Below are 23,967 nucleotides of genomic sequence, written 5' to 3'. Positions count from 1 at the left end.
CAATTCACCCCCCCTCTTGTGTTAGTCATCTTGGCAACACTTGTCATGATTGATGATTATCAGTTTAGGAAGAGATTCTGGACTACTTGGTGCCAGATCTTCTTCATTACTCCCCTTGCACATCGAGCTTCTATTACATGCCACGGCATCCCCTTGCACATTAATATATATATATAAAGCAAAACACATGGAAATCAGTTAAATAAATACTGCTTGTAACCCCCTCAACAGCCCACAAATTCCACAATGCAGCTAACAATATCTGGACCAGACAAATATAAGAATTCTGTCAAAAACAATTGTCCAAAATGACAAGCCACAGAGCTTCAACAAGAATTCTATCATGGTAAATATGGTGGGCGTGTGATTATTTTGAGTGTTAGAGATCCACTATGGTAATAGCTAAAAGAAACCTCAAAACATTCACTAAACCAATGTGTCTCATATGCAGCAGGGTAAAAAAAAAATTTATAGGTTATGCAGCTGAGTGAAGATGACACATCCAAAAAAGAATTTGTAAGTGCACATCCAAAAGAATAAAGAATTAAAAAAAATACACACAAGCAAACTTTTTAAAATAAACCAATTATTGGTAGGTTGTGCATAGTGCTATGAAATAATTCAGAAAAACAGTTGAATGCTAATCCACATTGTAGAACAGCAAACCTATAGGAGTTAATTTAAACTTTTTAAAATCAACCACATACACCTGACTCACTAAAAAGTTCATTAGTAGTCGACTACAATAAATGCATGCATTTGCAACAAGCTCAAACACATACACCACGACAAAAGCAATCAACTCATCTATTTTTTATTTATAAGAATCCACTCATTTACAAGCTTTTCATAATCATATTTTAGCTTTAAATCATATAACATCTCCTAATGGATAATAGATTAGTCCCAACCTCAATTTGGTACATACATAAGTCTGACCAGATATATAGATCATTGGTCCAACTTTATCAATACAAGTTCCAAGGACACCACAAATAAAATGCAAAACTTTATTGATAAAATTTTTTAATAGGTAAAATAAAATTTCATTGATAAGAAAAAATAGGAGTCTAAGTCCAAGTACACAGGAGGTATACAACAAGAACACCCAGTTACAAGAACTAAAAATAGATACAAGGAAACCATGAGAACTAGCCTCATTGAAATCAATGACAGAGGCCCATAAAAATAAAGTGTTAAAAAGAATCTTTTGAGCTCATCCAAGGAACATTCCTGATCTTCGAAGCACGGACCATTCTCTCCATCCAAAGGCACCACATGAGACAGACGAAATGAAGAATTTCAAGTTTGAAAGAACCAAGGACACTGCTTGTAAGGCAAACCAATGGCTTACAAATTTCATGTTTGAAAGAACCAATGGATTTCTTCTAAGTTATGCAATACAAGGACTAGGTGGATTTAAAATCTTCAAAACTCGAAGTCAGATCTATTATATAAAACAAGGAAATGCAAAGGGAAGAATAGAAATCAGTTAGCATGCAGCTAGCAATCAACTAATTAATGGCTCCTCGTGGAGGGATAGAACCAAACAAGTAATAAAAAACACATTATATCAACTCATATAACAGATAACAAATATATAAAACCATAACTATATGTTTTCTAATTTTTTATATAAAACCAAATAACCAATATATAAATGAAACTCAACTTATATTTTTTCTAATTTTTTACAAGAACGGGAAGCCTACTTCAAAAAATATGAATCCCAAGTTCACATGTTGTGTACTCAACATTATACATACTTCCTTCATCTTCAACACCAAACCACAAACATATTCCAATTTGCCATCTCCCTAATAGAGTTCGCAAGAAAAACCTACAAAAATAGACTCCATATTGTTAGCAAGGTGCAGATAAATCCAACAAAGCAATAAAACGAGAACAAAACTACACAAAACAGATTGATCCAGTTCACCAGATCTACACAAAACACAAAAAAGAGACCCAGTTCACTAGATTTACACAAAACAGAGCAAAACTAGCACACCTGTAAAAATCCCATCCGACAGGTTCCAAACCAAAACAAAACAAGCAAACCCATAAAAACTTTCACGCCATTACAAAGAGAACAAACGTTCAAACATTCTCATCAAAACAAACCCAAAATAGAGGAGGCTAGGGTTTTGACGTGAGAGAGAGAGAGAGAGAGAGAGAGAGAGAGAGAGAGAGAGAGAGAGAGAGAGAGACGATGACGACGACGAAGACAAAGCCACAAAATAGAGACGACAGCACAAGGAAGAAGGGGCACGAGGATGAAGGTGATTCTTTGATCGGCAGAGGAAGCTAGGTTTTGGCATGAGAGAGAGAGAGAGAGAGAGAGAGAGAGAGAGAGATGAAACGAAAGGGGGGGCGGCGGAAGCTAATTGAAAACTCTATTAGAAATGGATTGGTAAATAAACCTGGATACCAGATTTTAAAACCAGTACCCAGGTTAGACAACCCGTATCCAGACCAAATAGGTCCGGATTTTACAATACGGATTTCAGGCCAAAATCTGAAACTGGATTCCGATTATCCGAGTTCCAGACCGGGTTAGATTTTTATCCGACCCGCTTGAACAGTCTTACTAGCCACTTGATGGTTTTCGATACTACTGATGCATTGCCATCATGTGTCATAACATTTATAATTTGCTTACATAGTTTTGGGCATTTAAGGTACTTTACATAGTGTTCAAAATAGAACATAGTTGGAGTCTCTTTCCCTGTTTTCCTGTCGGCAACCATTCATTCAAAATAGCGGTGGATATCCCACAAATCACTTTTTTTCAAATTTTAAAATAAAAATAAAAAATAAACAATAAACAATAAAATGCTGCATTCGGTCCACCGCCCTTATTTTTAATCTTAGGGTGCACATTTGTCACAAGTACTGTATATTCTTGAATCTTTCTTATCATTAGCATTATCTCTCTTATCACAGATCACAGAAATGGATCCTACAAATTTAATAACAGATTCATCCGTCGTTTGCGGCGTGGTGGCGATGCCCTATCCCGCTCGAGGCCACATCAACCCCATGATGAACCTTTGCAAGCAACTAGTTTTGAAAAGCCCATCCATTCTTGTCACCTTCGTCGTCACCGAGGAGTGGCTCGGCATCATCGGCGAACAAACCAAGCCGGCTAACATATGCTTCGTCACTATACCCAACGTCATACCTTCCGAGCGTGTTCGTGGTAAAGATTTTCCCGGATTCCTTGAGGCCATCAGCACGAAGATGGAAGCGCCCTTTGAGGAGCTCCTGGACCGGCTTAAACATCCGGTGAGTGCCATAGTGGCCGATACTTATTTGGTATGGGCTGTCGAAGTGGGGAACCGGAGGAATATTCCGGTGGCGTCACTAATGACCATGTCCGCGACGGTGTTCTCGGTGCTTCACCATCTTGAGCTCCTCGTGCAGAACGGGCATTTCCCGGTTGAACTGTCAGGTCAGTTTCTTCTAGAACCTCTTTCCCAATCAAATTTTGTCCTGCCAGCGTGACTGCTAGATTACAGATGGCCCTGTAGGTAAGACGCTTGCCAATTGTTTTTCCAATATGGATATGCAGTATTCTTCTTTTCCCCTGGATAAGATAATTGAAAGTTCTTATTTTGGGTCAGTGGAAAACGATATAAGTTCATCGAATGATCATAACACCAAGTTTAATCAATTCAAACATCAAAGGAACAGTATTCTGTCATTAGCAGACAAGAAAATGCCATTTAAATGAAAGATGTTTTCAGGTGATTTTTTACCTTTCTGAACCAAGAAGAAACGTAAAAAGATCAAGAAGATCGATATCATTGATAATGTTTATGAAAAACGACAAAACCCAATGGTATGGTCGTGCCCGTTATACAATTACACCAAAATTTCCATTCCTTCAGTCCATGGTAATTTGTTTGGTATGAGTGATCATGAATTTCTAAAAAGCCTTGCATCATCCATCGCTAGTAAAGAAGAGTCTTAGCTTGCGGATTTAGTACAGCTAAAAAGAAAAGTTCTGTACATATCGCCCACAGTGCGCGGCATAAACATGATCTTGTTTCCGTTGGAATTTTCTAAAGTTGTCATTAGTCCAACATCTAACAAGAAGGTTTCCCCAAGCAAAGTTTTCACTTATATTGCTTTCTCTACGTGTCTTTGCCTCATGTTTGATTAAGAACGGGGAGACGAGCTTGTGGACTACATCCCTGGAGTCCCAGCTATGCGTCTTGCAGATCTTCCTGCCTTTTTACCTGGAAATGGTTTAAAAGTCAAGCCTCTTAGCTGGAAATGTGTTTTGTTGGTACCCAAAGCACAGTGGCTGCTATTCACTTGTGTCCATGAGCTTGAACCTCAAGTCTTCGACACTTTAAGAGCAGAATTTTCAATCCCCATCTACCCCATTGGCCCTTCCGTACCCTACTTCGAACTTCGAGAGAATGCCTCCGGCTCCTCCGATGGTATCTTCAATGGTGCTGACTATTTCCACTGGCTAGATTCTCAACCTATCCGTTCTGTCTTGTACATCTCCTTTGGAAGTTTCTACTCGGTCTCAGATGCTCAAATGGATGAAATTGTTAGTGGTGTGCAGGACAGTGGTGTTAGGTGCTTGTGGGTGTCCAAGGGGAACACTGCTAGGTTTAAAGATGGTTGTGGTGATATGGGGTTCGTGGTACCTTGGTGTGACCAATTGAAGGTTCTTTGTCACTCCTCCATAGGAGGGTTTTGGACACACTGTGGATGGAATTCCACATTAGAGGGTGTTTTTGCTGGTGTTCCAATGCTTACTTTACCCATAGTTTTTGATCAATTTCCCAACAGTAAACAAATTGTAGAAGATTGGAAAGTTGGATGGAGGATTAAGAAAGATGTGAGATATAAAGATTTGATGACAAGAGGAGAGATTTCCGAGCTTTTAAAGAGGTTTATGGATCAAGAAAGCAAAGAGGGGCTCAAACTGAGAATGCGAGCAAAAGAACTTCAAAAGGCTTGTAAAAGGGCAATTGCTGAAGGTGGATCAACTCAAAGTTATCTTGATGCCTTCATCATGGACATTTCAAGAAGCCAATCTTGACACATTTATCACTTTATAATATGCAATCGTGTTTTGTGATTGCTTGATTTATAGCTTGTGTCTGTAGTTGGAGCTAATTCATATGCTTAATCTTTTGGCATAAGTAATGGCTATCAATAATATTAAAAGGTACCTTTGTCTTTATTAAAAAAAAAAAAAAACATATTGGTTTGTTATTCTTCATTGAGTTCCTTGAAAGTAAAATTGAATCTATCCGACAAAAAATGCATAAGAAAATATTTGCAATAAAATTGACTGACTCTTTGGAAATATGTTCTGGATACTTATAAGAAACTGAAGTATGTATTTATATATTGAATGTATGAAACCCATATTGGTAGGAATTAATCAATTGACTTATATATATTAAATGTATTAAATTTGCATATATATCGAAATGAACGAGTGGCACACAGTAGCAGACGTGCTTCTTGTAATAACACAATATAACACAATCGCATCCATTTGCTGGAAGTTAAAAAGAGCTCTTCGTCCCTGCATACAGATACAACAGGGGAGGAGGGCTTTGATCTTTATTCAATTGGCCTTACCATTGTCGTATTATTAAATTTACATCAAACGTGAAAACAGCTACAACTCGCACTAAAGTACTATTGCTATTATTTAATTTTAAATAATAAACAAATGATAGGCAGATTAAATTAATTAATGATACCTAATGTTCCATTCAATTATATAATATTATTGTATAAATGATGAAAGGGTTAAAAACTTCTGCCGTGTACTCATCCCACCTATTATTATATTTCGAGTATTTAATTTGTAGTGGAGCTCACATGCATGTTATTTCTATGCATTTAGTTTCTTCGAGATCCATGCTATTCATTTTTAATTAAACCAAGTGATCTTATCCATAAAGGAATAAATTTATTCATCATCGTTTTATTTTTCTCATCATCTCTGTTTTCATAAACGTTTTTCTCTCTCTCTTTCATTACCCTATTTCGTTCTATAAATTCATTAATATTCATAAATAACACAACTCGACCATAAAAGTGACCTTAGCGAGCCTCTGGGTTTCCCTGTATCACGGCTTGGGGAGAAAAAGTAAGTCAACACAGCCAAGACGCTGGACCTATTATTCTCTCACAGACCAAAGAATATTCATCAAACACCTAGTACAGTCTGTTTCCGTTCAGGCATTACATGGATCCTGCCGGCGTTGAACCAACCGCAGTTTTCCACGTCGTGGCCATTCCTTTTCCATGTCAAGGCCACGTCAACGCCATGATGAGCCTTTGCAAGTTGTTGTCTTCAAGATCAGCAAACCCCCTTCTCATCACCTTCGTCGTCACCGAAGAGTGGCTCGAATGCATCGGATCCAACCCCAAGCTGGAAAACATCCGCTTCGCCTCCATTCCTAACTTCGTAGAGCGCTCAAAAGCCGTTGACTTTGGTGGCTTCAACGAAGCAGTCAAGACCAAAATGGAAGCTCCGTTCGAGCAGCTCCTGGATCGGCTTGAGCCACCTGTGGCTAGAATCTTAGCTGACTTTGAGTTGCAGTGGGCACTCGACTTCGGGATTCGAAGGAATATTCCGGTGGCGTCGCTTTGGACCATGTCGGCTTCTTTTTTCTCGGTGCTCCATCATTTCTATGTTTTCACACAAGATCGTCAATCGTCGGTTCACGTTTTAGGTAAGTACTTCGTATGTTGTTGCTTGCTTCCATTCATTTTCTATATACCTTTAATTTAGCAACTCTTTTTTTTTTTTTTTTTTTAATTTGCCTGAGATTTTTTTTTCCTGTAATTCTTGAAAAAAAAATTAAACTCTTTAATTTTAATTATTCTTTTAATTATAAACTACACGTCTTCGAACTTGATCGATAATAAAATTGCCTCCTCGAAGTCCCAATGAATCCCATTAACGCTAGATCTAGACAATCATCATTTGGGTCATCTATATATAATCAATTTTTTATATCAGTAAAGTCACCTAAAAATATAATTTTAAAAGTGAATATTAATCAGTGAAACTAAACTCATTTTAATCAATAATAATAATTTTTATAATAAATAATTAATCATGAATAAACATTTTTTCTTACTACGGATAAAGATTTAATTGCTAATGTACATGTCATCCTATTCCTACTTGATTATTGCTGTCTATATGAACGGGAGTAGCTCAACCCTGTTCATGATTAGTTTTGCAATTGCTGTTTTGATTTGGGGAGACAGATGTCACAGATCATGGAGACGAGCATTTGGATCAGATACCCGGAATCTCTTCAAAACATCTAGAAGATCTACGAACAGTTTTTCATGACAATGATCCACGGGGCATGGAAATGCTCTTCGAAAGCATTTCAAACGTGCCGAAAGCAAAACATCTTGTTATTAATTCTGTATACGAGCTTGAAGCCCAAGCTTTTGACACTCTGAAAGCAGTACTTCCTTTCCCTGTGTACCCAGTTGGCCCTGTCATACCTTACTTGGATCTTGAAGATGCTTCCTTTAAGAATGGCGAACCTGACTATCTAAAATGGTTGGATGCCCAACCACAAGATTCTGTGCTGTACATCTCTCTGGGAAGTTTCTATGCGGTATCAAGCACCCAAATGGATGAATTTGCCATAGCACTGCGTAATAGTGGTGTTAGATTCTTGTGGGTGGCTCGTGAAGAAGCATCTCGGTTGAAAGATAGCTGTGGTGATAAGGGTTTTGTGGTGCCTTGGTGTGAGCAATTGAAGGTTTTGTGTCATCCTTCTGTAGGAGGGTTTTGGTCACATTGTGGGTGGAATTCCACTCAAGAAGCTGTTTATGGAGGCGTTCCAATGCTTGCTTTCCCTCTGTTCTTGGATCAAGTTCCTAATTGGAGGCAGATTGTAGAGGACTGGAAGAGTGGATGGAGTGTGAAAAGAGCAGAGGTGGGAAGCGAAATTTTGGTGGCAAAAGAAGATATATCAGAGCTCGTACAAAAGTTTATGGATCTTGAAAGCTCTGAAGGGAATGAAGTTAGGAAAAGGGCAAGAGAACTGAAAAGCATCTGTCGTCAATCAATTGCACAAAGTAGATCATCTTCTGCTAACCTGGATGCATTTATCTGTGATTTTTTACCAGGACATGGCCAATGAGAATTGTTATTGGTGATTAGGCCATTTCTAGCCGTTAACAGAAGGATAATGTTAGGTCTAAACTTTAAATAGACAAGTATCATGTTGGTCTTTTGTGAAAAAATGAATCCCACTGAAAAGGAATATGTATTTTTTGTACTTTTCCTAATGGAGTTTGCTTTTTTGTAAAGGAATTGCATCAAACTTATTTAGAACTTGTACGAATCATTACTCTTAACCAAATATTCGCAAAGTATCTTTACTCCATTCTAACATTTAATTTGAATAAATTAATGTGCTGGGAAGTTGTTGTCTATTGGTTTTAATCCCATTTATTTTTCTAAAGAAATTTAGGTTTTCTTAAGCCATTTGGTGTAACAGTATTTCTAATACCATAAATGTACTTAGGAGTATGATTTGATCTTAGTTCGTCTCATTTTCCTTTGAGAAAACTCCTATTATATTATAAAGTCCCTAAAGTATATTTTCTAATTTAATTGTCTATTTGTTTTTCTTGATGTTACAAATGAGCAAATAATCTGTAATGAGTCAATTGGAGAACTCCACACAAAAGTTAAGAACCCAACGCCACGAATGCCTTCTCGCTGCTGAAAATTTTGTTACAAAACGTTAGGATATGAATAATAAAAAGAAAAAGAAAATTATCAGTTTAGAATTTTGGGACAATTAATAATTCCGTACGATATTAAAGCAGGAATCTTAAATTTGAATCTCGACTATACATTTTATATATTTAATCAAATATTATACATATTAAATCTTGGGCCGAAATTTCATTCACACATAAAGAAAAATGTTAAAGACATAAATAATAAAAAAATGATAATTGAATTTGTGAGTATATAAATATTATGTAATAATTTAAAAAAACAGTTAATAAATATAAGATGTATATAACAAATTAATTTTTTAATAATAAATTATATTCTATTATAAAACGATTATCCGACGGTTATATACACACAACTTTACTTATTATTACTCCGCATCAAATTATTGTTACTGTTCTGTAACGATTGGAATACAGCGTTACCAAAACATATGTGATAAGTTATAACGTCTCAGATTCTTTTTTTTTTTTATTATATTTTTTCTCCTTAGCTATAACGTCACTGATTCATTCTCAGCTGAGCTTAGCCCATTCTTCTCCCAAAACATTTATCAGAGCAAACCCCTCTCAATTTCATGGAACGTCCCTCCGGCGATGCTAAACCAAGCCCCGTCTGTCATGTGGTTGCCATGCCTTTTCCAGGCCGAGGGCACATCAATCCCATGATGAACCTCTGCAAGTTACTCTCTTCAAATCAACCTAACCTTCTCATCAGCTTCGTCGTCACCGAAGAGTGGCTTGGCTATATCGGCTCCGATACCAAGCCCGATAACATCCGCTTCACCTCGATCCCCGACGGCGTCGTCCCCCCAGAGCGTCTAAAGGCTGCCGACTTCCCCGGATTCTACGAGGCCACGATGACAAAGATGGAAGCCCCCTTTGAGGAGCTCCTTGATCGGCTTGAGCCACCGGTTGATACCATCTTGGGTGACGTTGAGTTACTATGGGTGATCGGTGTTGGAAATCGAAGGAACATCGCAGTGGCGTCGCTTTGGACCATGCCAGCGACCTTTTTCTCAATGTTACATCATTACCATGTTTTCGTACGAAACCGGCAATTACCGGTTGATTTTATGGGTAAGCCGATAATACCCATTGCACACTTGCATAGGTTATTTAATTGAAAATGCTATTTACAAAATATATATATATATAAATAAATGATACACAGCACTATAATGGTTTGTATAACTATATTTTAAATGAAAAATATTTTTATAAAATAAATTCATTTTATATAAAAAAAAATATTATTTATATTTATAATTTTTGTTACATAATCATAGTGTCAGGCTACTAGCCGTAGAAAATTTTGAAAATTTTAAAAATCGAAATTTAAATTAAAAAACTTACTGATAATATAGGTTTGCTCAATAGTATAATATTGTGCTTAAAATTATACACATCTGTAGCACTATTCTTATAGAAAAATAATATTTGTAGTAATAAAATGTGTAAGTGTCACGTACTCTTTGAAAATGTAAATAAATATGAGATTTATAAGAAAAAATTAATTTTTTAATGATGGATCTCACTTTTTTTTAATCAGGATGCGTAAGACTTGCACAATCTATAACTGTATCTAAATTTACTTATTGTTATATAATATTCTATTTTGCAACATATTTATATAAAAAGTAATTGTGTGTATGTAAATACCCTTATTTTAAAATATAATTGTATAAAAGTGATTGTGCTGTAATCAAGCAGGAATTCTTATTCTCATAATCAATATAATTATTGTGTACTTTGGGATTGTTTGGATAGAAGCCTTTCAATTTATCTCATTTAATTATTATAATTTTTTTAAATTTTTACACAAAATATAATAAACATTTCAATTTTTTCAAATATCAAAATAAAAGTAATATTTTAATAATATTTTATTCAACTTCCATCTAATCTCTTTTGACTCATTTCATTTCAAACTACCGTCCAAACCTCCCCTGCTCTAAAAATAAATGTACATGTATTTTACAAGGATTTGGCTTTTACACAAATCTTCAAATGAGAGCAGACTTGCCATAGCGTTTACCATGTACTGGATAGCTACGTCCTGAAAAAGGCTTCCTGGAAACTTTTGACCCTCTAAAAGAGCTAGCAACTGATTCATGTCTTTCTGGCTTCTATACTCTTAATTAATTGTTTTTGTAGCTCAATGTCTGCCCATTTGTGTGAATAGAACTTAGAGACGAGCATATGGACATCCCCGGACTTTCTTCAACACAAGCAGCAGACCTTCGGACAGTCTTTCATGGAAACGACCAACGAGTACTGCAGCTTGCCATGGAATGCATCTCCAGGATATCGAAAGCACAGTACCTTCTATTTACTTCTGTCTACGATCTTGAACCCCAAGCCATTGACTCTTTAAATGCAGCATTCAATTTCCCTGTCTACCCCATTGGCCCTGCCATACCGTACTTAGAATTTGAAGATAAATCCTCCATTACTAGCAGTCACAATGACCCCAAGTATTTACAGTGGCTGGATTCCCAACCTTCTGGTTCAGTCTTGTACATCTCATTGGGAAGTTTCCTTTCGGTTTCAGGCGCCCAAATGGATGAAATTGCTGCAGGGCTGCATGATAGTAATGTTCAGTTTTTGTGGGTGGCTCGTGGAGAAGCTTCTCGGTTGAACGGGAGTTGTGGTGACAAGGGGTTAGTAGTGCCATGGTGTGACCAAATGAAGGTGTTATGCCATTCTTCCATTGGAGGTTTCTGGACACATTGTGGGTGGAATTCTATTCTAGAAGCTGTTTATGCAGGCGTACCAATGCTTACTTTCCCTCTGTTTTTAGATCAAGTTCCGAATAGTAGGCTAATTGTAGAAGACTGGAAGATTGGGTGGAGGGTAAAGAGATCAGAGGTGGGAAGTGAAATTCTGGTGACCAGACAAGAAATATCAGAACTTATGCAAAGGTTTGTGAGTCCTGAAAGTGGAGAGGGGAAAGAATTGAGGGCAAGGGCAAGAGAACTAAAAGATATTTGTCACAAAGCCATTATAGAAGGCGGATCTTCTCGTACAAACCTTGACTCATTTATGAAGAGCATTTCTCAAAGCCACGGTAAATGAGCATTTTCTCAATCTTATGCTTAGCTATAATATTTAGGCTCTGCCACACCATTTGGAGTGAAGGGCGGTTTTCTGCATATTATTGTTCCTATTTGTTTCCTTTTCCCGCTTTTTCTGGTTTCTCGCATTGTGGATGGAATTCTACTCTAGAAGCTGTTTATGTAGGCGTACCAATGCTTAGTTTCCCTTTATTTTAGATGAGATGTGGGAAGTGAAATTTTGGCTACTAGAGAGGAAATGTTAGAGCTTGTGCCAAAAGTGGAGAGGGGAAAGAATTGAGGACGAGCAAGTGAACTAAAAGATATTTGTCACAAAGGATTTTCTTGTATAACCCTTTCATGCATATATGAAGTGCATTTCACAAACACGCATCAATTGAATTGAGCAGTTTCTATATCTTATGCCTAGTTTTCGAGAGTCAAGACTCCACCACACCATTCAGGGTGAAGAAGGGTTGTTTCTCTGCACATTGTCGCCCCCCTCTTTGTTTCCTACCAAGTCTATCGTTTCTTTTTCTGTTTTATATTGTTTTGAAGGTAGTTGTGCTCGTCTTATGCTATAGTTTTCGGCATTTGGTGCAGAGTATTCTGTTGCGTTGTCTCAGCAGTCAGCATTTGATTGGTTTTTTGATTTACTTCGTCTCTTTGAATCGGTTGGTATGGTATCCTTATTTTGTAGAAAAAATTACATAACTTCGTACTATTCACACAATCTTCACACACTACACTTTTTTAAATTTTTATTATTTTTTCTTTTATCAAATATTTAATATATGAATAATGAATAGAAAAAATTAATTAGTTTTAAGATGAATAAATTTAAAAAAAATTCAAAAATCTAAAAATTTTAAAAAAATATATAATATGCAGAGGTTGGAAAGGTTGAATACGATATTTATAATAAGTTTTGCATATTTTTTTATAAAAAAATAGATAAATTTAATATTCACATAAAAAATTATTTTTTAATAATAAATCTATTTTAATTAAATGAGGTTTACGAGACTTAAACATTCTATAATTATATTTCCTCGTTCAAATCCTTAGATCTGGAAAGGGTTGCATGAAGGACAATTTCGTCCAATAAAAAAAAAAAATCTCTTTTTAGCTGGAGAGCTGATGACCAGAACAACGCCGAATTTAAAAACAAGACAAAATAAGACCCAAATCCCTAATTGTTTGGAACCCTAATTACTCGAAGTCAAAACTTCATCCAAAGCGACAACCACAATCTCGACCTGTTATAACATCAGGGCTCATCGTAATTTGGAAACCTCAGGCTGCTCCATCTCTCCCGCAATAGAGCTTTACGTGAGTGACAGCAAAACCCATCAATTTGGAGTTCAATCCAAAATCCTAATTTTCCCAAGCATTCTAAAATCAACTCAGCCGAAAAATACAGCCCACCTAAAAAAAATTCAAATCTTACCAAATAATATACATACCCATTGCTCCCCCCGTCTCAATTCCGCCGCTGTTTCGCTTCTAAAACCCAATCTCCATGGCCTCAGATGCCACGCCTAAGTTCCAAAACCCGGACTTTCGGCCTGTCCCACAGACCCCAGACTTCCATCCTGAGCTCACTGTCTCGGACCACGACGGCCTCCACTTTTGGCAGTTCATGATCGCCGGTTCAATCGCCGGCTCGGTCGAACACATGGCCATGTTCCCGGTCGACACCGTGAAGACCCACATGCAGGCCCTCGGGTCTTGCCCTATCAAGTCGGTAAGTGTCCGACAAGCCCTTCAATCGATTTTGCAATCGGAGGGCTACGCAGGGCTATACAGAGGCATTGCCGCAATGGGTCTCGGCGCGGGACCTGCCCACGCCGTTTACTTCTCGGTTTACGAGGTGTGCAAGAAGTTCTTCTCGCGTGAAAAACCGAACAACCCTGCGGCACACGCCGTCTCGGGCGTTTGCGCCACAGTTGCGAGCGACGCGGTGTTCACGCCGATGGATATGGTGAAGCAGAGGCTGCAGCTGAGCAATAGTCACTATGCGGGGGTCTGGGATTGCGTGAAGAGGGTGTTGAGGGAGGAAGGGTTTGGAGCTTTCTACGCATCGTATAGGACCACGGTGTTGATGAATGCCCCGTTTACAGCGGTACACTTCACGACCTATGAGGCTGCCAAGAGGGCCTTGATGGAGATTTCACCGGAGAGCGCCAGCGATGAGCGGTGGGTAGTTCATGCCACCGCAGGCGCCGCTGCTGGCGCCTTGGCTGCTGCTGTGACCACACCGCTCGATGTGGTCAAGACCCAATTGCAATGTCAGGTATAATCCTTCTTTATTTTTATTTTTTTGTGTTTTAAGCTTTTTTCTGATTTTGGACGTAAATTAGGCTGCGTAATATTGTGGAAGCTTAGTATATCCCTCTTGGAGGAGTTTGAATTCTTAGGTGGTAACCAAAAAATTAAACACAAACAAGATTTTCGCTGCAAATATTGATCTTTGCTACCAGACGCAAGCTACCCGTTGTACTTGATAGTTGTGTCTCTTTCCTACTGCAGACTCAATGATAATCTCCATCTCCATTAGGATTGGATTCTACTTTCATTAGTGTCTGAATCTATCTTGTGCATGAATATCGCTATAATCTTATAGCTGACAAGTTTAAAAGAAATTGGATGGCAATTGACTTGCCCTGAAAGAGCGATGCTATTCAATAGATTTTCACGGTGTTGCAATTTATTACATTGAGTTTTACTGCCTCAATGCCTAATGTCTAGAGTTATCATGTACTTGATTTGTGCTTGGTGAAGTTTGATAGCAGAAATGATGAAATGAGAAATCTGCGGTATGTACTTCCATTGGTGAGGGATCACATGATCATTAATCCTCACTTCTTTTGGTGAAGTAGCATGGAACCAAAAGCGTTAAGAGTAATTAATCAAACAACTAGTTATCTGTGACAAATTCATTGGTTTGCATTTAACTGAGATTAGATAACATTAAGTCAGCCAATATATATCCAATTATATCCTTTAAATGGAAACTTTTGGTATAAACTGCTAGCTTGTCAATTCGATTGGTACGTTGCTAGTTTAAGTCCCATACACAACGCTGTTTCTACTGCACTTTACTGTTCCTAAACTTGGTTAGGGTGTGCCATGAATTAGATCTTACTTGCTTTCTGTTTTTGGTGATCCTTCCTCAACCAACTGTTCGTATCTGTTTAAACCATCCAACATGATTATGAATAAAAGGATAATTTAACAATAGAATAGTGTTGAAAAGCAGCTATGTAGTTATGTTCATTGGTAAATACTTACTCCTTAATCGGAATTTTTTAAGATGATCTGAATGGTGGTTAGTGATTAATCTTACAGGGAACGGAATGCTTAACAGAATTTGTAACATTTAAATTATGTACAGGGTGTTTGTGGATGCGACAGGTTTCAAAGTGGCTCAATCAGGGATGTAATTCAAACAATAGTTAAAAAGGATGGATACAGAGGGCTTATGCGGGGATGGATTCCACGGATGCTTTTCCATGCTCCTGCAGCTGCGATTTGCTGGTCTACATATGAAGCCTCAAAAGCTTTCTTCCAAGAACTCAATAGTCGCAGTAAAGATGGCACAATCACCTGAAAAAACCATCAAGAAAAAGGGCATTCCTTATTTTGCATCTGCTTCACGGATACCTCTACACAATGATAAATAGAGTTTGCTTCAGAGAAGGGATGGGCAAGCAAGACAAATAAGCATTTTTCCCACTGATCTGACCACAGTTTAAAGTGGTAGCAATCGGAGTAGCTGGTGAGTTTTAGAGTTCATTCTGCTGTATGAGGTGTCAGCTTTTATAATCCATTTGATAATTTTTTTTTCCCTGGTGCTAATAAGCACCCCCCCCCCCCCCCCCCCCCAAAAAACCCCAAAAAATAATAATAATAATAATAAACAAAATAATATGCCGTGCAAGGATTTTATTTCTTGCGAGGTTCAGTCAGATGAGAAAGTTAAGGGAATTTGAATGGCATCACAATGTTGTTGTTATTGGTAACCATTGTTGTTCCATAAGCAGGCGGATATTATCTTATTGACATATTTCAGACATTTTGTTCTTGCCGTTTTATGTCATCTGAAATTCCCCCTTTTTTGTAAAATCTACTTCCATATAGATATTATGATTGGTTTTTTTTTTTTTTTTGGTCAGAATAATTTATTTCGTTTCCTTCATCTTTGCACGACCTTAGGAACACTAGGCTCTAAATATTTATGCATCCTTTCTCCTACCATTTCGAAATCCCTCTTAACTAAGAATTAGAAATTCATTCAAATTCAAATAATGTCTCAATGTATCTGTATTTTATTTTCTCCTCGGTCAACGTATATCTCCCTTTGAGGGCTGTCTGGTATTGGCCCGGGTGAATTTTTTTTCAAAATAAATTGAGCAAATTGTGAGTGAATGAGTCTTATTAAGGCTAATCACAACCCATATTTTCCCATTTAAGTATATCTATTGCACGTCTAACATATTACAATTGAGAGAGCGTCGTAAAAAGGAACTTCCATGGTTACGTGAATTTCCCAACGTATCAAAGCTATTTGTAAAAAGTAAATGGTGCAGTAGTTTCCAGGGCATCATCCTTCACTTAAGAGCATCGGCCAAATCTCTGTATCTTGCTATGGTCGGAACAACTTTATGGCCGAAAGAATAATATTATATGTAGTTTTAGAGTGTGTAACTTCCGCATATTCTCTTTGAAAAACATTATCAACCAACAACCCATTAACTGATTCCACACTGCTAATTGTTGATATTGGTGCCATAATCAAGATGATCATGGGATACTGGATTTCTGAAACACCATGTGTTCAAGATTTACCTTTCTTATTGAGTTGCAAAATAGATCGGTTTCATACATTATGGTGACTAAATGCCTAAATAGTAGGCTTAGCGGTCCATTTTATAATAAAATGAATGATATTTACAGTCATGTACAAGTCTCACATTTTTTTTTTTTAAAAAAAATGAATAAATCTGGTATCTCACATTTTTCTCAAAATGTGTACTGGGACTTGCAAATGCTTTGATTTAATCTAACATTGATAGATTAAAAGAGAGTACTTTAGCCCCTCTTGACTCCCAGTTAAATAATAATCTAAAGGCAGCTTCAACATCAAAAAGCACCAGTGGTCTAGTGGTAGAATAGTACCCTGCCACGGTACAGACCCGGGTTCGATTCCCGGCTGGTGCATTTTTTTTCTTTCTTGTTATTTTCTCTTAATTTTCCACTCAAGTGAAACTCCGTAATCTAATCTAAATCAATCGTTCCTCTTTCCTCAACTACTACTGCTCTCTTTTTCCCATCTCATCGTTCATCTCTATCCATCTGAAATCTGGATCTCAAAATATGAACGCTAATTCCAACTCTTCTACTGATGTTGTTGAAGGTATGTAAACCGATTATTCTCGCTATTATGGCAAGTAATTACGTCGAGTCTCTCTTCAATTACCTGACCTAAGCTCTCTTCTTTGCACCCAATTGTATCTCAATCACCTTGCTTTGTTGCTATCTCCCCACAATTTGTACTACCAATGTGCATCGCATTCGCAGACCGCGCTCACGGAAGCGATTCCGATACGAATCCCGACGAGGCGCCGGAATACTATCAGCCTATCTCCGCCGTTGACGACGACGAAGTCAGCTCAGACGAAGATCACGCCTCTGGTTTACACCAACACCTCACTAACGGCGGGTACTACACACAATCCGAGGAAGCAGGGAACGGGATAGCGTCTCTTGAAATAAACGACGACCTTGAGGAGGAAGAGGAGAAGAGCAGCGAAGACGAGGAGGAAGAGAGGATGAGGTTGGCTTCGGATCCGGATTCGGCAGTTGTGAGGGCTTTCAGAGAAGACGAGAGTCGAAGGAACGCTCCGCTAACGCCGGAGAATGCGACACGAGTGATGGAGGCCATGCGTGGGGTTTCGTTCGGTGGAGTGGCTCCTGATTGGGTGGGCCACGTCCCCGAGGCACAATGGATCGATCGCCTTCGGAGACTCAGACAACCACCGCATCACAACCCAAGTACACTTCAGAACTGAGAGACTTGGGAGAGGATCTTCTTTGTATCGGATTGGAGTCGCTTCCTTTTCCCCCTTTTTCTGCCTCTGATTTTTGCCAAAGATTTGAAAGTATGTTGAATCGTAATCATTGTTTTCAATCAACTTGAGCAATATGTAGTTTTTGGGTGAATCGTTCTGAATTGATAAGCAAATGTGATAACAGTGCATGATTGTACGGCAGCTGGTGTTCTTGATTTAGAAACAAGCTCATTGTAACATTGTGTATGCATCATATGTTACGCGTAGAAGTATTATCTTTGCCCTGCATGAGGCCATGTAGAAAGGGTTCGGCAGCTGTGAGAGGTTCGTGCACATTTACTGCTAAAATCTTTTGCTTGTAAGTTTTCTCTGGGAAGAACGTGATATAGATTTATCTGCTTACACAAAAGCAAAGGGGAAACAGAAAGTTTCTGAGATAGAAGTCTGGATTCAATGAAGTGAAATCTTCTGATTAAAAAAATGGATCTTGAAGCAAGAAACCCGCAACCTAATTAATCTGGAGAGATTTTTTTTTAACCAACACTTCACTAAGGTGTAATCGGTCCGGTCCATATATATATATATATATATATATATCTATATTAAATCTAGCTGCCAGGGCCCCGAGATGAGTTGTTGCGATTTGGTATGGTAGATGAACTCAAGACATCTGATGATCAGAGAACAAGATTGATGATATCAATGGAGAGATTAGGCAAATCTGGCAACAGAATTAAGGGAAGTAGAAGAACCGTGCAGGAAACAGAGGAGCTTGGTGTTTCAGTTCCTCAAAGCGAGAGTCTCTGTTGCATGCTCATAACACGCTGCATTGGAGTTTTGACCGCCGTGTCAAGGAGACTGAGTGGGAACAAGTGGATAATTTGGCTCCATTAATATTGCAGTTCTTGTCATAGCCATATGCATCTTGATCTTGTACCCCAACACTTCTCAACGCCCAAACCCAACCTTAAGCTTTCTAAATAGAGATCACATTTTTTGTTGTTGGGTTTGTGGGTGGCTCCGGGGGACACCATTTTCCTTTCCCTTATTGTCTTGTTTGTTCTTGGTTCTTTTTGTGAGATTGCAATTGAATTGCCAACACAAAGATACTTTGCTGTGAAGCAAAACAGCATCATAAAGTGCTTCTGTTCATTGTTGGATGGCATAATATGTTTTCTAATTTTCTTCGTGTGGAATGTTAATTCCTCGTGATGGTTAAATATCAAAGGGCTTAGGATTAATCAGTCACAAACTGATGAAAGCCAATTGAATCACATAAGATAAAAATCAAACTGATGATTCCCTTCTATCTTATACAATGCACCAAACTATAAATATGGGCCTATCGCCACCACTAACCCTCAATGCACTACCATAATAAATAGATTCCTTACAATACAGAACTGGATTTTTTATTTTTTTATTTTTCCAGTCATGAACATCGATGAAAGTGAAGTTAACTCTCAAACTGCTACGGTATGGAGCCAAAGAAAAATCTCATACCGGTCTATACTAGCCAAAAAAATCCAACCTAATGTAGTATCTGGGTTGTTCTTGAATATGACCACCGCAAGATGCCGCTGAAGGAGCTACTTCCAATGACTTTCTCAAGCACCTATATTCTCAATGTCAGCACTCCTGTCCATTCTTTTCACAATGCCGGCAATAACCTGATAAAAAAATTTACAAGGAACAGATGAGAGAGCTCATTAAGAATTGACTTTAACGAGTTTGTGTCCCTGATTTTAGTAGACATCCCAAGGCTTGAAGCTAGAATATTATACCTTTCCAGGTCCCAATTCATAACTCTTCTTCAGCCCCTTGGTCAGGAGAGTCTTCACTGTTGTTTCCCATTGAACAGGTGAAGTCACCTGTAATTTTACATTTATGATGCATTTATATTTCCAGATGAAGGTTGAGAAGTGCAAGTTATGATTAGCATACCTGGCGTGCCAGTATCTTCTTAATTGTGTCAGGATCCGCATGTGGCTGTGCATCAACATTGGAGATAACTGGTATTTTTGGGGTTCTGATCTCAGTAGCTGCTAATGCAGCTTCCAATCTGGAGACAGCTGGTTCCATAAAACTGGTGTGGAAAGCACCAGCAACAGCTAGGCGCACCTGAGAAAAGAGGTAAGAGGCAGCTTTATTGCCGGTGGAAAGATGGCACTAGACAGCGCTCAAATTTAAAGAGAGAAATACCGTCATTCGAGCCTTGAATGATTTTGCTTTGGCTTCTACTGCTTCCACTCCTTTCACACCTCCAGATACAGCATAATTTCCCTACCATAGTAAAATACATCCAATGAAAAGAATCAAATGTACATCACATTAGTGGAGAAGCAAATTAACCAGCTCGGCTGATCAAAATAAAAGGCAGATTTAAAAGAATCTTACAGGACATAGGTAATTTGCAATCTGAACTTTATCAGCTTCATCAACTTCTTGATTGGCCGCATCACATAACTGCTGGACCTTTTCTGAATCCAGTCCTATTACACTGACCATGGCACTTTTAGCAGCATTGGCAGCTTCCTAGAGCCAGTCCAAAAAAACCAAAGAGCTAGAAGGAAGTACAAATATATATGTGGAATATAAGACTACAACAATTGTTACCAATTATGGGATGGGTACCTGCATAGCTTCTCCCCTTAATTTGACCAGCTTGAGTCCATCCTCAAAGCTTACAGATTAAAAGAAATCCAGAACAAGGATATGTCAATACAAGAATGAAAGGAAAGTAAAGGATTTCAGACATATGAATTAGAAAGGCAGGTAAGTCAGGAGTCTATGGGTGTGATAATCTCCTATTCTATTGTGCAAATGATATGCTAAACATACATTAATAGAAGGGTGTGGCTATCTATCTGATTTCTTTGTGTTCATGTAGCGCAATGTTGGTTTCACATGGAAAAAGTTACACATGCAAGTAATTTTGTTGAGTTGGATGACGCACCTAAAAGCCCCAGCAAATGCCAGAGCTGTATATTCTCCCAGGCTAAGACCGCATGTGACATCAACAGAATCAATTAGCTGCTGACCTCCATCACGTGCACGAAGTAACTCTACAGCAGCTAGACTCGTGACATAGATAGCTGGCTGCAGAAGTACAGTATCAGATGCTGACTAATAAATGTCAATTGGAAATCTTCTTCCATAATAAAAATGGATAAGATAGTCGAAATTCAATAGCATTAGCAATTCAATGTAGCATTATAAAAAGTGAAGAAGTTCCATCAGAAATAATAAGGAAATACTAAAGCAGAGAAGGGACTAAAGAGTAGAGATCTTAGAAGTTCAAAAAAAGGACTAAAATAATGTTTTTCAGTTGTTAAATGAAGTCTATGCAGTTATATAAATAATACAGAGCAGCTTGTCGTTCTCTACACTAATTATAATTGTAATAAAACGTTGTGACAGAAACCAGTAAAAATGTTCAGGTGGAATACCTGGCTAATAACAGTGGAATCTAGCTTCTCTTTTGGTCCATTGACGCAAATATCCAGAAGGTCAAACCTGCTTGCAAGAGAAATGTCATGTCGCACATATACCATTTTTATTAATCATGAGAAAATGATCAGAATATGGACTGAAATACAGTTTCCCAGGCTTAAAACAAAAAGCTCGAAATCACAGAAAATAGTACAAAGTTAGTTAATTATTTCTACCCTAATAGATCATTTGCTTTCTTGTACAAGTCTGCAGCAGCAGGCACATTCTGTGCTTCCTTTCCCATACCAACTGCTTGGGCACCCTGAGATTAAAAACAATAAAACACAGAAACAAGAAGCACAATGTCAGATGATGTATTTTCCGAAGAAAATATGAGTTCTATGCTCATTAGATAACAAAAATGAATTTAAGCAAAGATAAACTCCTCAATGAAATTAATATATTATGCTCTACAATGGCGTATAAACTAATTTCTCTCTAAACTTCCTTGGTCTTCACCCTGAACTGTGTGATTCAGAAACTTGTCTTGTGTACGTTTTGGTATTTCACTCTAGGCCAAACCAGAAAGTAAACGGCCACTTTCATGCTTGATTGCAGCTAGGATGAATTGCTACAAAACTGAGCTGAAAGGGCAGCACAAAGACCGCTCTAGCAATTGAAAACAAGTGGATTAGTGGTTAACTTGATTTCCAAAATAGTCGAGGCTTCAACTCCCTCACAATTGTCCACAATACACGGCCAATGGGCAAACCATTCAAATAATATACACAATTGAGCCAAAACCAACCTAGAGTCTTAAGCTTAGAGGATGAAGTGGTATTTCAACATGCATGTGGATGGTTTATTGGTGGACTCCCAAGCGTCTCTCTCCCCCAGCATAGAAGAAGCCCTTTCTACTGTTCTTATCGTCCTCTCCTCCAAACCTCGGTTGATTTCATAACAGCATTTCTTTTTCCGCCATATTTCCATTAGTTACTTCCTTTTATACAATCATTATTCAGTCTCGTTGAAACCGCATTATCATTGAAATTAGAAACTAAGAGGGCATTCTTTTTCTATGGCATTCTTTTTCTATTCAAAGCATATGGTCAATTTCAAGAATTTACAAAATTAAACCATTTCATTCTGCACAAACATATAGTTATGATATAATGTTATCGGAATGGTTCAACAGTAATGGAAGGATAATATATAGTGCTTTATGAAGCTACAAATAGAAGGATTACTTATTCACTTTAGTTATTAAAGAAAACGGACTAACTATTCAATTCAGCGGAGAGTCCAATGTTACTCACCGCCTTATACTACACGAATGAACTCTTTTACCTCAACAATTCTGATTGGCAATTTGTTATCAAATTAATCCCAAAACCAGAACTTTTCGTCTCAATTACTCAATGATTTGATTTTTTTTTTAAATAATTGATAGAGATTTTATATAATTTAGTAAATAAATGTACATCCGTGCCGACATATAACAAAAGTAAAACGAAACGTCAAACTACCTGACCAGGAAACAGGAAAGCAGAGCTGGGCTTATACTCCGAGAACAAAGCATCGTCGATAACGGCCTGGGAGCCAACCGAAGCACTCATAAAAACCCTAGATCCGTCAAGATTTCGATCTCTAGCACTCCGAAGAGTCACATTCCTGAACCAAAAAGAGGAATTGGAGCTCTTGAATGAATGAGAGGCATTGAAAGAAGGAAGCTTCTGGAGAGAAATGGAAGGGAGAGTTAGGGAGGAAGGAGAGGTAGTCATGGTGAAGAGCGAAAGAGCAGCGAAGCGTGAAGAGGACGAGGAAGAAGAAGAGGGTGTGCGCAGGATAAGATGATGATGGTGAAGTAGAAGAGAGTGCATATATAAAGACTGCGTCTGCGGGTGTGAAGGGTTGGCGATATATGCGCAGGGGGTGTTTAGTTTAGCGGAGTTTACGAAGGTGGACGTTGGAGATGGGCGTGAAAACTAAGGAAACCGGCCAACTGTCGGAGGCTTCTACCACTGACGGATTAACGTTTGTAGGAGTAGACAAAAAAATTGTTGTCTAGGTTAATTTTTTCCGTACAACTACTTTTTTTTTTTTTCTTTTTTTTTCTTTCCCATCAATTTTACTTTCCATCCACAATTTTATATCCACTGTTTAAATAAACAATCATTTTATTTAAATTACGTTTCACTAAGAAATTTTATATATTTATGATTAATTGTTTCAATTTTTAAAAATTCTTAATAAAAAATAATTTAATTTTTTTAAATTTTAAAATAAAAATTATATTAAAAAATTATATCATAACAATATTTTTATTTTATAATATTATTTATTTAATTTTTTCTCACATTTTTTAAAACTCAAGCTATCTTAATATTATTCATAAAATATTTTATTATTATTCACAAAATTCTTATCTCATCTCGTTTTCCAAGAACCTCCTCAGTATTTCGTTTCTTATGTCAAACTTTTCTTGGGTATCATATATATTTATAAAATTTATTTATAAAAGTAACGCTTCTTTTACAATGAGTCTACAAACTGTCTCCTTGGTTGAGTTGCATTATAGCGGGAGGGATTCACAAAGCAGAACGTCTCGAGCTAGAAAATTAGCCCAGTAGATATTG

At 37.7% G+C, this 23,967-nt stretch overlaps 5 protein-coding genes and 1 non-coding gene across 10 annotated transcripts; 5 read left to right on the top strand and 1 right to left on the bottom strand.

The window, feature by feature from the left end:
- Window positions 1-2,879: 2,879 nt before the first annotated feature.
- On the top strand, window positions 2,880-8,331 carry LOC122292596 (UDP-glycosyltransferase 87A1-like). Of its 4 annotated transcripts, none has more exons than XM_043101024.1 (2): window positions 2,880-3,454; window positions 7,267-8,331. In XM_043101024.1, exons 1-2 carry the CDS (start codon window positions 2,956-2,958, stop codon window positions 8,160-8,162), a joined length of 1,395 nt encoding a protein of 464 aa, XP_042956958.1. In that variant the 5' UTR covers window positions 2,880-2,955; the 3' UTR covers window positions 8,163-8,331. The 4 variants fall into 4 exon arrangements, with proteins under 4 accessions (XP_042956958.1, XP_042956957.1, XP_042956960.1 ...); XM_043101023.1 differs by lacking the exon at window positions 7,267-8,331 and adding an exon at window positions 4,170-5,248 and having other exon boundaries at window positions 2,885-3,454; XM_043101026.1 differs by lacking the exon at window positions 2,880-3,454 and adding an exon at window positions 5,066-6,722 and having other exon boundaries at window positions 7,276-8,331.
- An 899-nt stretch (window positions 8,332-9,230) lies between these two features.
- Window positions 9,231-13,411, top strand: LOC122292243 (UDP-glycosyltransferase 87A2-like). Of its 2 annotated transcripts, XM_043100480.1 has the most exons (3): window positions 9,231-9,849; window positions 10,955-11,839; window positions 12,429-13,411. In XM_043100480.1, the coding sequence occupies exons 1-3, from the start codon at window positions 9,348-9,350 to the stop codon at window positions 12,614-12,616; spliced, it is 1,575 nt and encodes a 524-aa protein (XP_042956414.1). In that variant the 5' UTR covers window positions 9,231-9,347; the 3' UTR covers window positions 12,617-13,411. The 2 variants fall into 2 exon arrangements, with proteins under 2 accessions (XP_042956414.1, XP_042956415.1); XM_043100481.1 differs by having other exon boundaries at window positions 9,244-9,849; window positions 10,955-12,481.
- Window positions 13,348-15,704, top strand: LOC122292244 (mitoferrin-like). Its single transcript, XM_043100482.1, has 2 exons — window positions 13,348-14,121; window positions 15,223-15,704. Exons 1-2 carry the CDS (start codon window positions 13,348-13,350, stop codon window positions 15,436-15,438), a joined length of 990 nt encoding a protein of 329 aa, XP_042956416.1. The 3' UTR covers window positions 15,439-15,704.
- A 1,273-nt stretch (window positions 15,705-16,977) lies between these two features.
- Window positions 16,978-17,048, top strand: TRNAG-GCC. The gene has a single exon. It is a non-coding gene; the product is annotated as a tRNA-Gly (tRNA).
- A 33-nt stretch (window positions 17,049-17,081) lies between these two features.
- LOC122292139 (sarcoplasmic reticulum histidine-rich calcium-binding protein) lies at window positions 17,082-18,100 on the top strand. The gene is made up of 2 exons (XM_043100359.1): window positions 17,082-17,244; window positions 17,409-18,100. Exons 1-2 carry the CDS (start codon window positions 17,205-17,207, stop codon window positions 17,897-17,899), a joined length of 531 nt encoding a protein of 176 aa, XP_042956293.1. The 5' UTR covers window positions 17,082-17,204; the 3' UTR covers window positions 17,900-18,100.
- Window positions 18,101-19,152: 1,052 nt separating this feature from the next.
- On the bottom strand, window positions 19,153-23,353 carry LOC122292138 (malonyl CoA-acyl carrier protein transacylase-like). The gene is made up of 10 exons (XM_043100358.1): window positions 22,858-23,353; window positions 21,568-21,653; window positions 21,349-21,415; window positions 20,856-20,998; window positions 20,534-20,582; window positions 20,297-20,434; window positions 20,102-20,182; window positions 19,844-20,020; window positions 19,684-19,770; window positions 19,153-19,569 (listed from the first exon to the last, which is right to left on the bottom strand). The coding sequence occupies exons 1-10, from the start codon at window positions 23,209-23,211 to the stop codon at window positions 19,507-19,509; spliced, it is 1,245 nt and encodes a 414-aa protein (XP_042956292.1). The 5' UTR covers window positions 23,212-23,353; the 3' UTR covers window positions 19,153-19,506.
- Window positions 23,354-23,967: the final 614 nt, after the last annotated feature.

This window comes from Carya illinoinensis, chromosome 13 (assembly GCF_018687715.1).
Source record: "Carya illinoinensis cultivar Pawnee chromosome 13, C.illinoinensisPawnee_v1, whole genome shotgun sequence".
In the NCBI taxonomy this organism is placed as follows: domain Eukaryota; kingdom Viridiplantae; phylum Streptophyta; class Magnoliopsida; order Fagales; family Juglandaceae; genus Carya; species Carya illinoinensis.
This window is presented reverse-complemented; position numbering and strand designations above follow the sequence as displayed.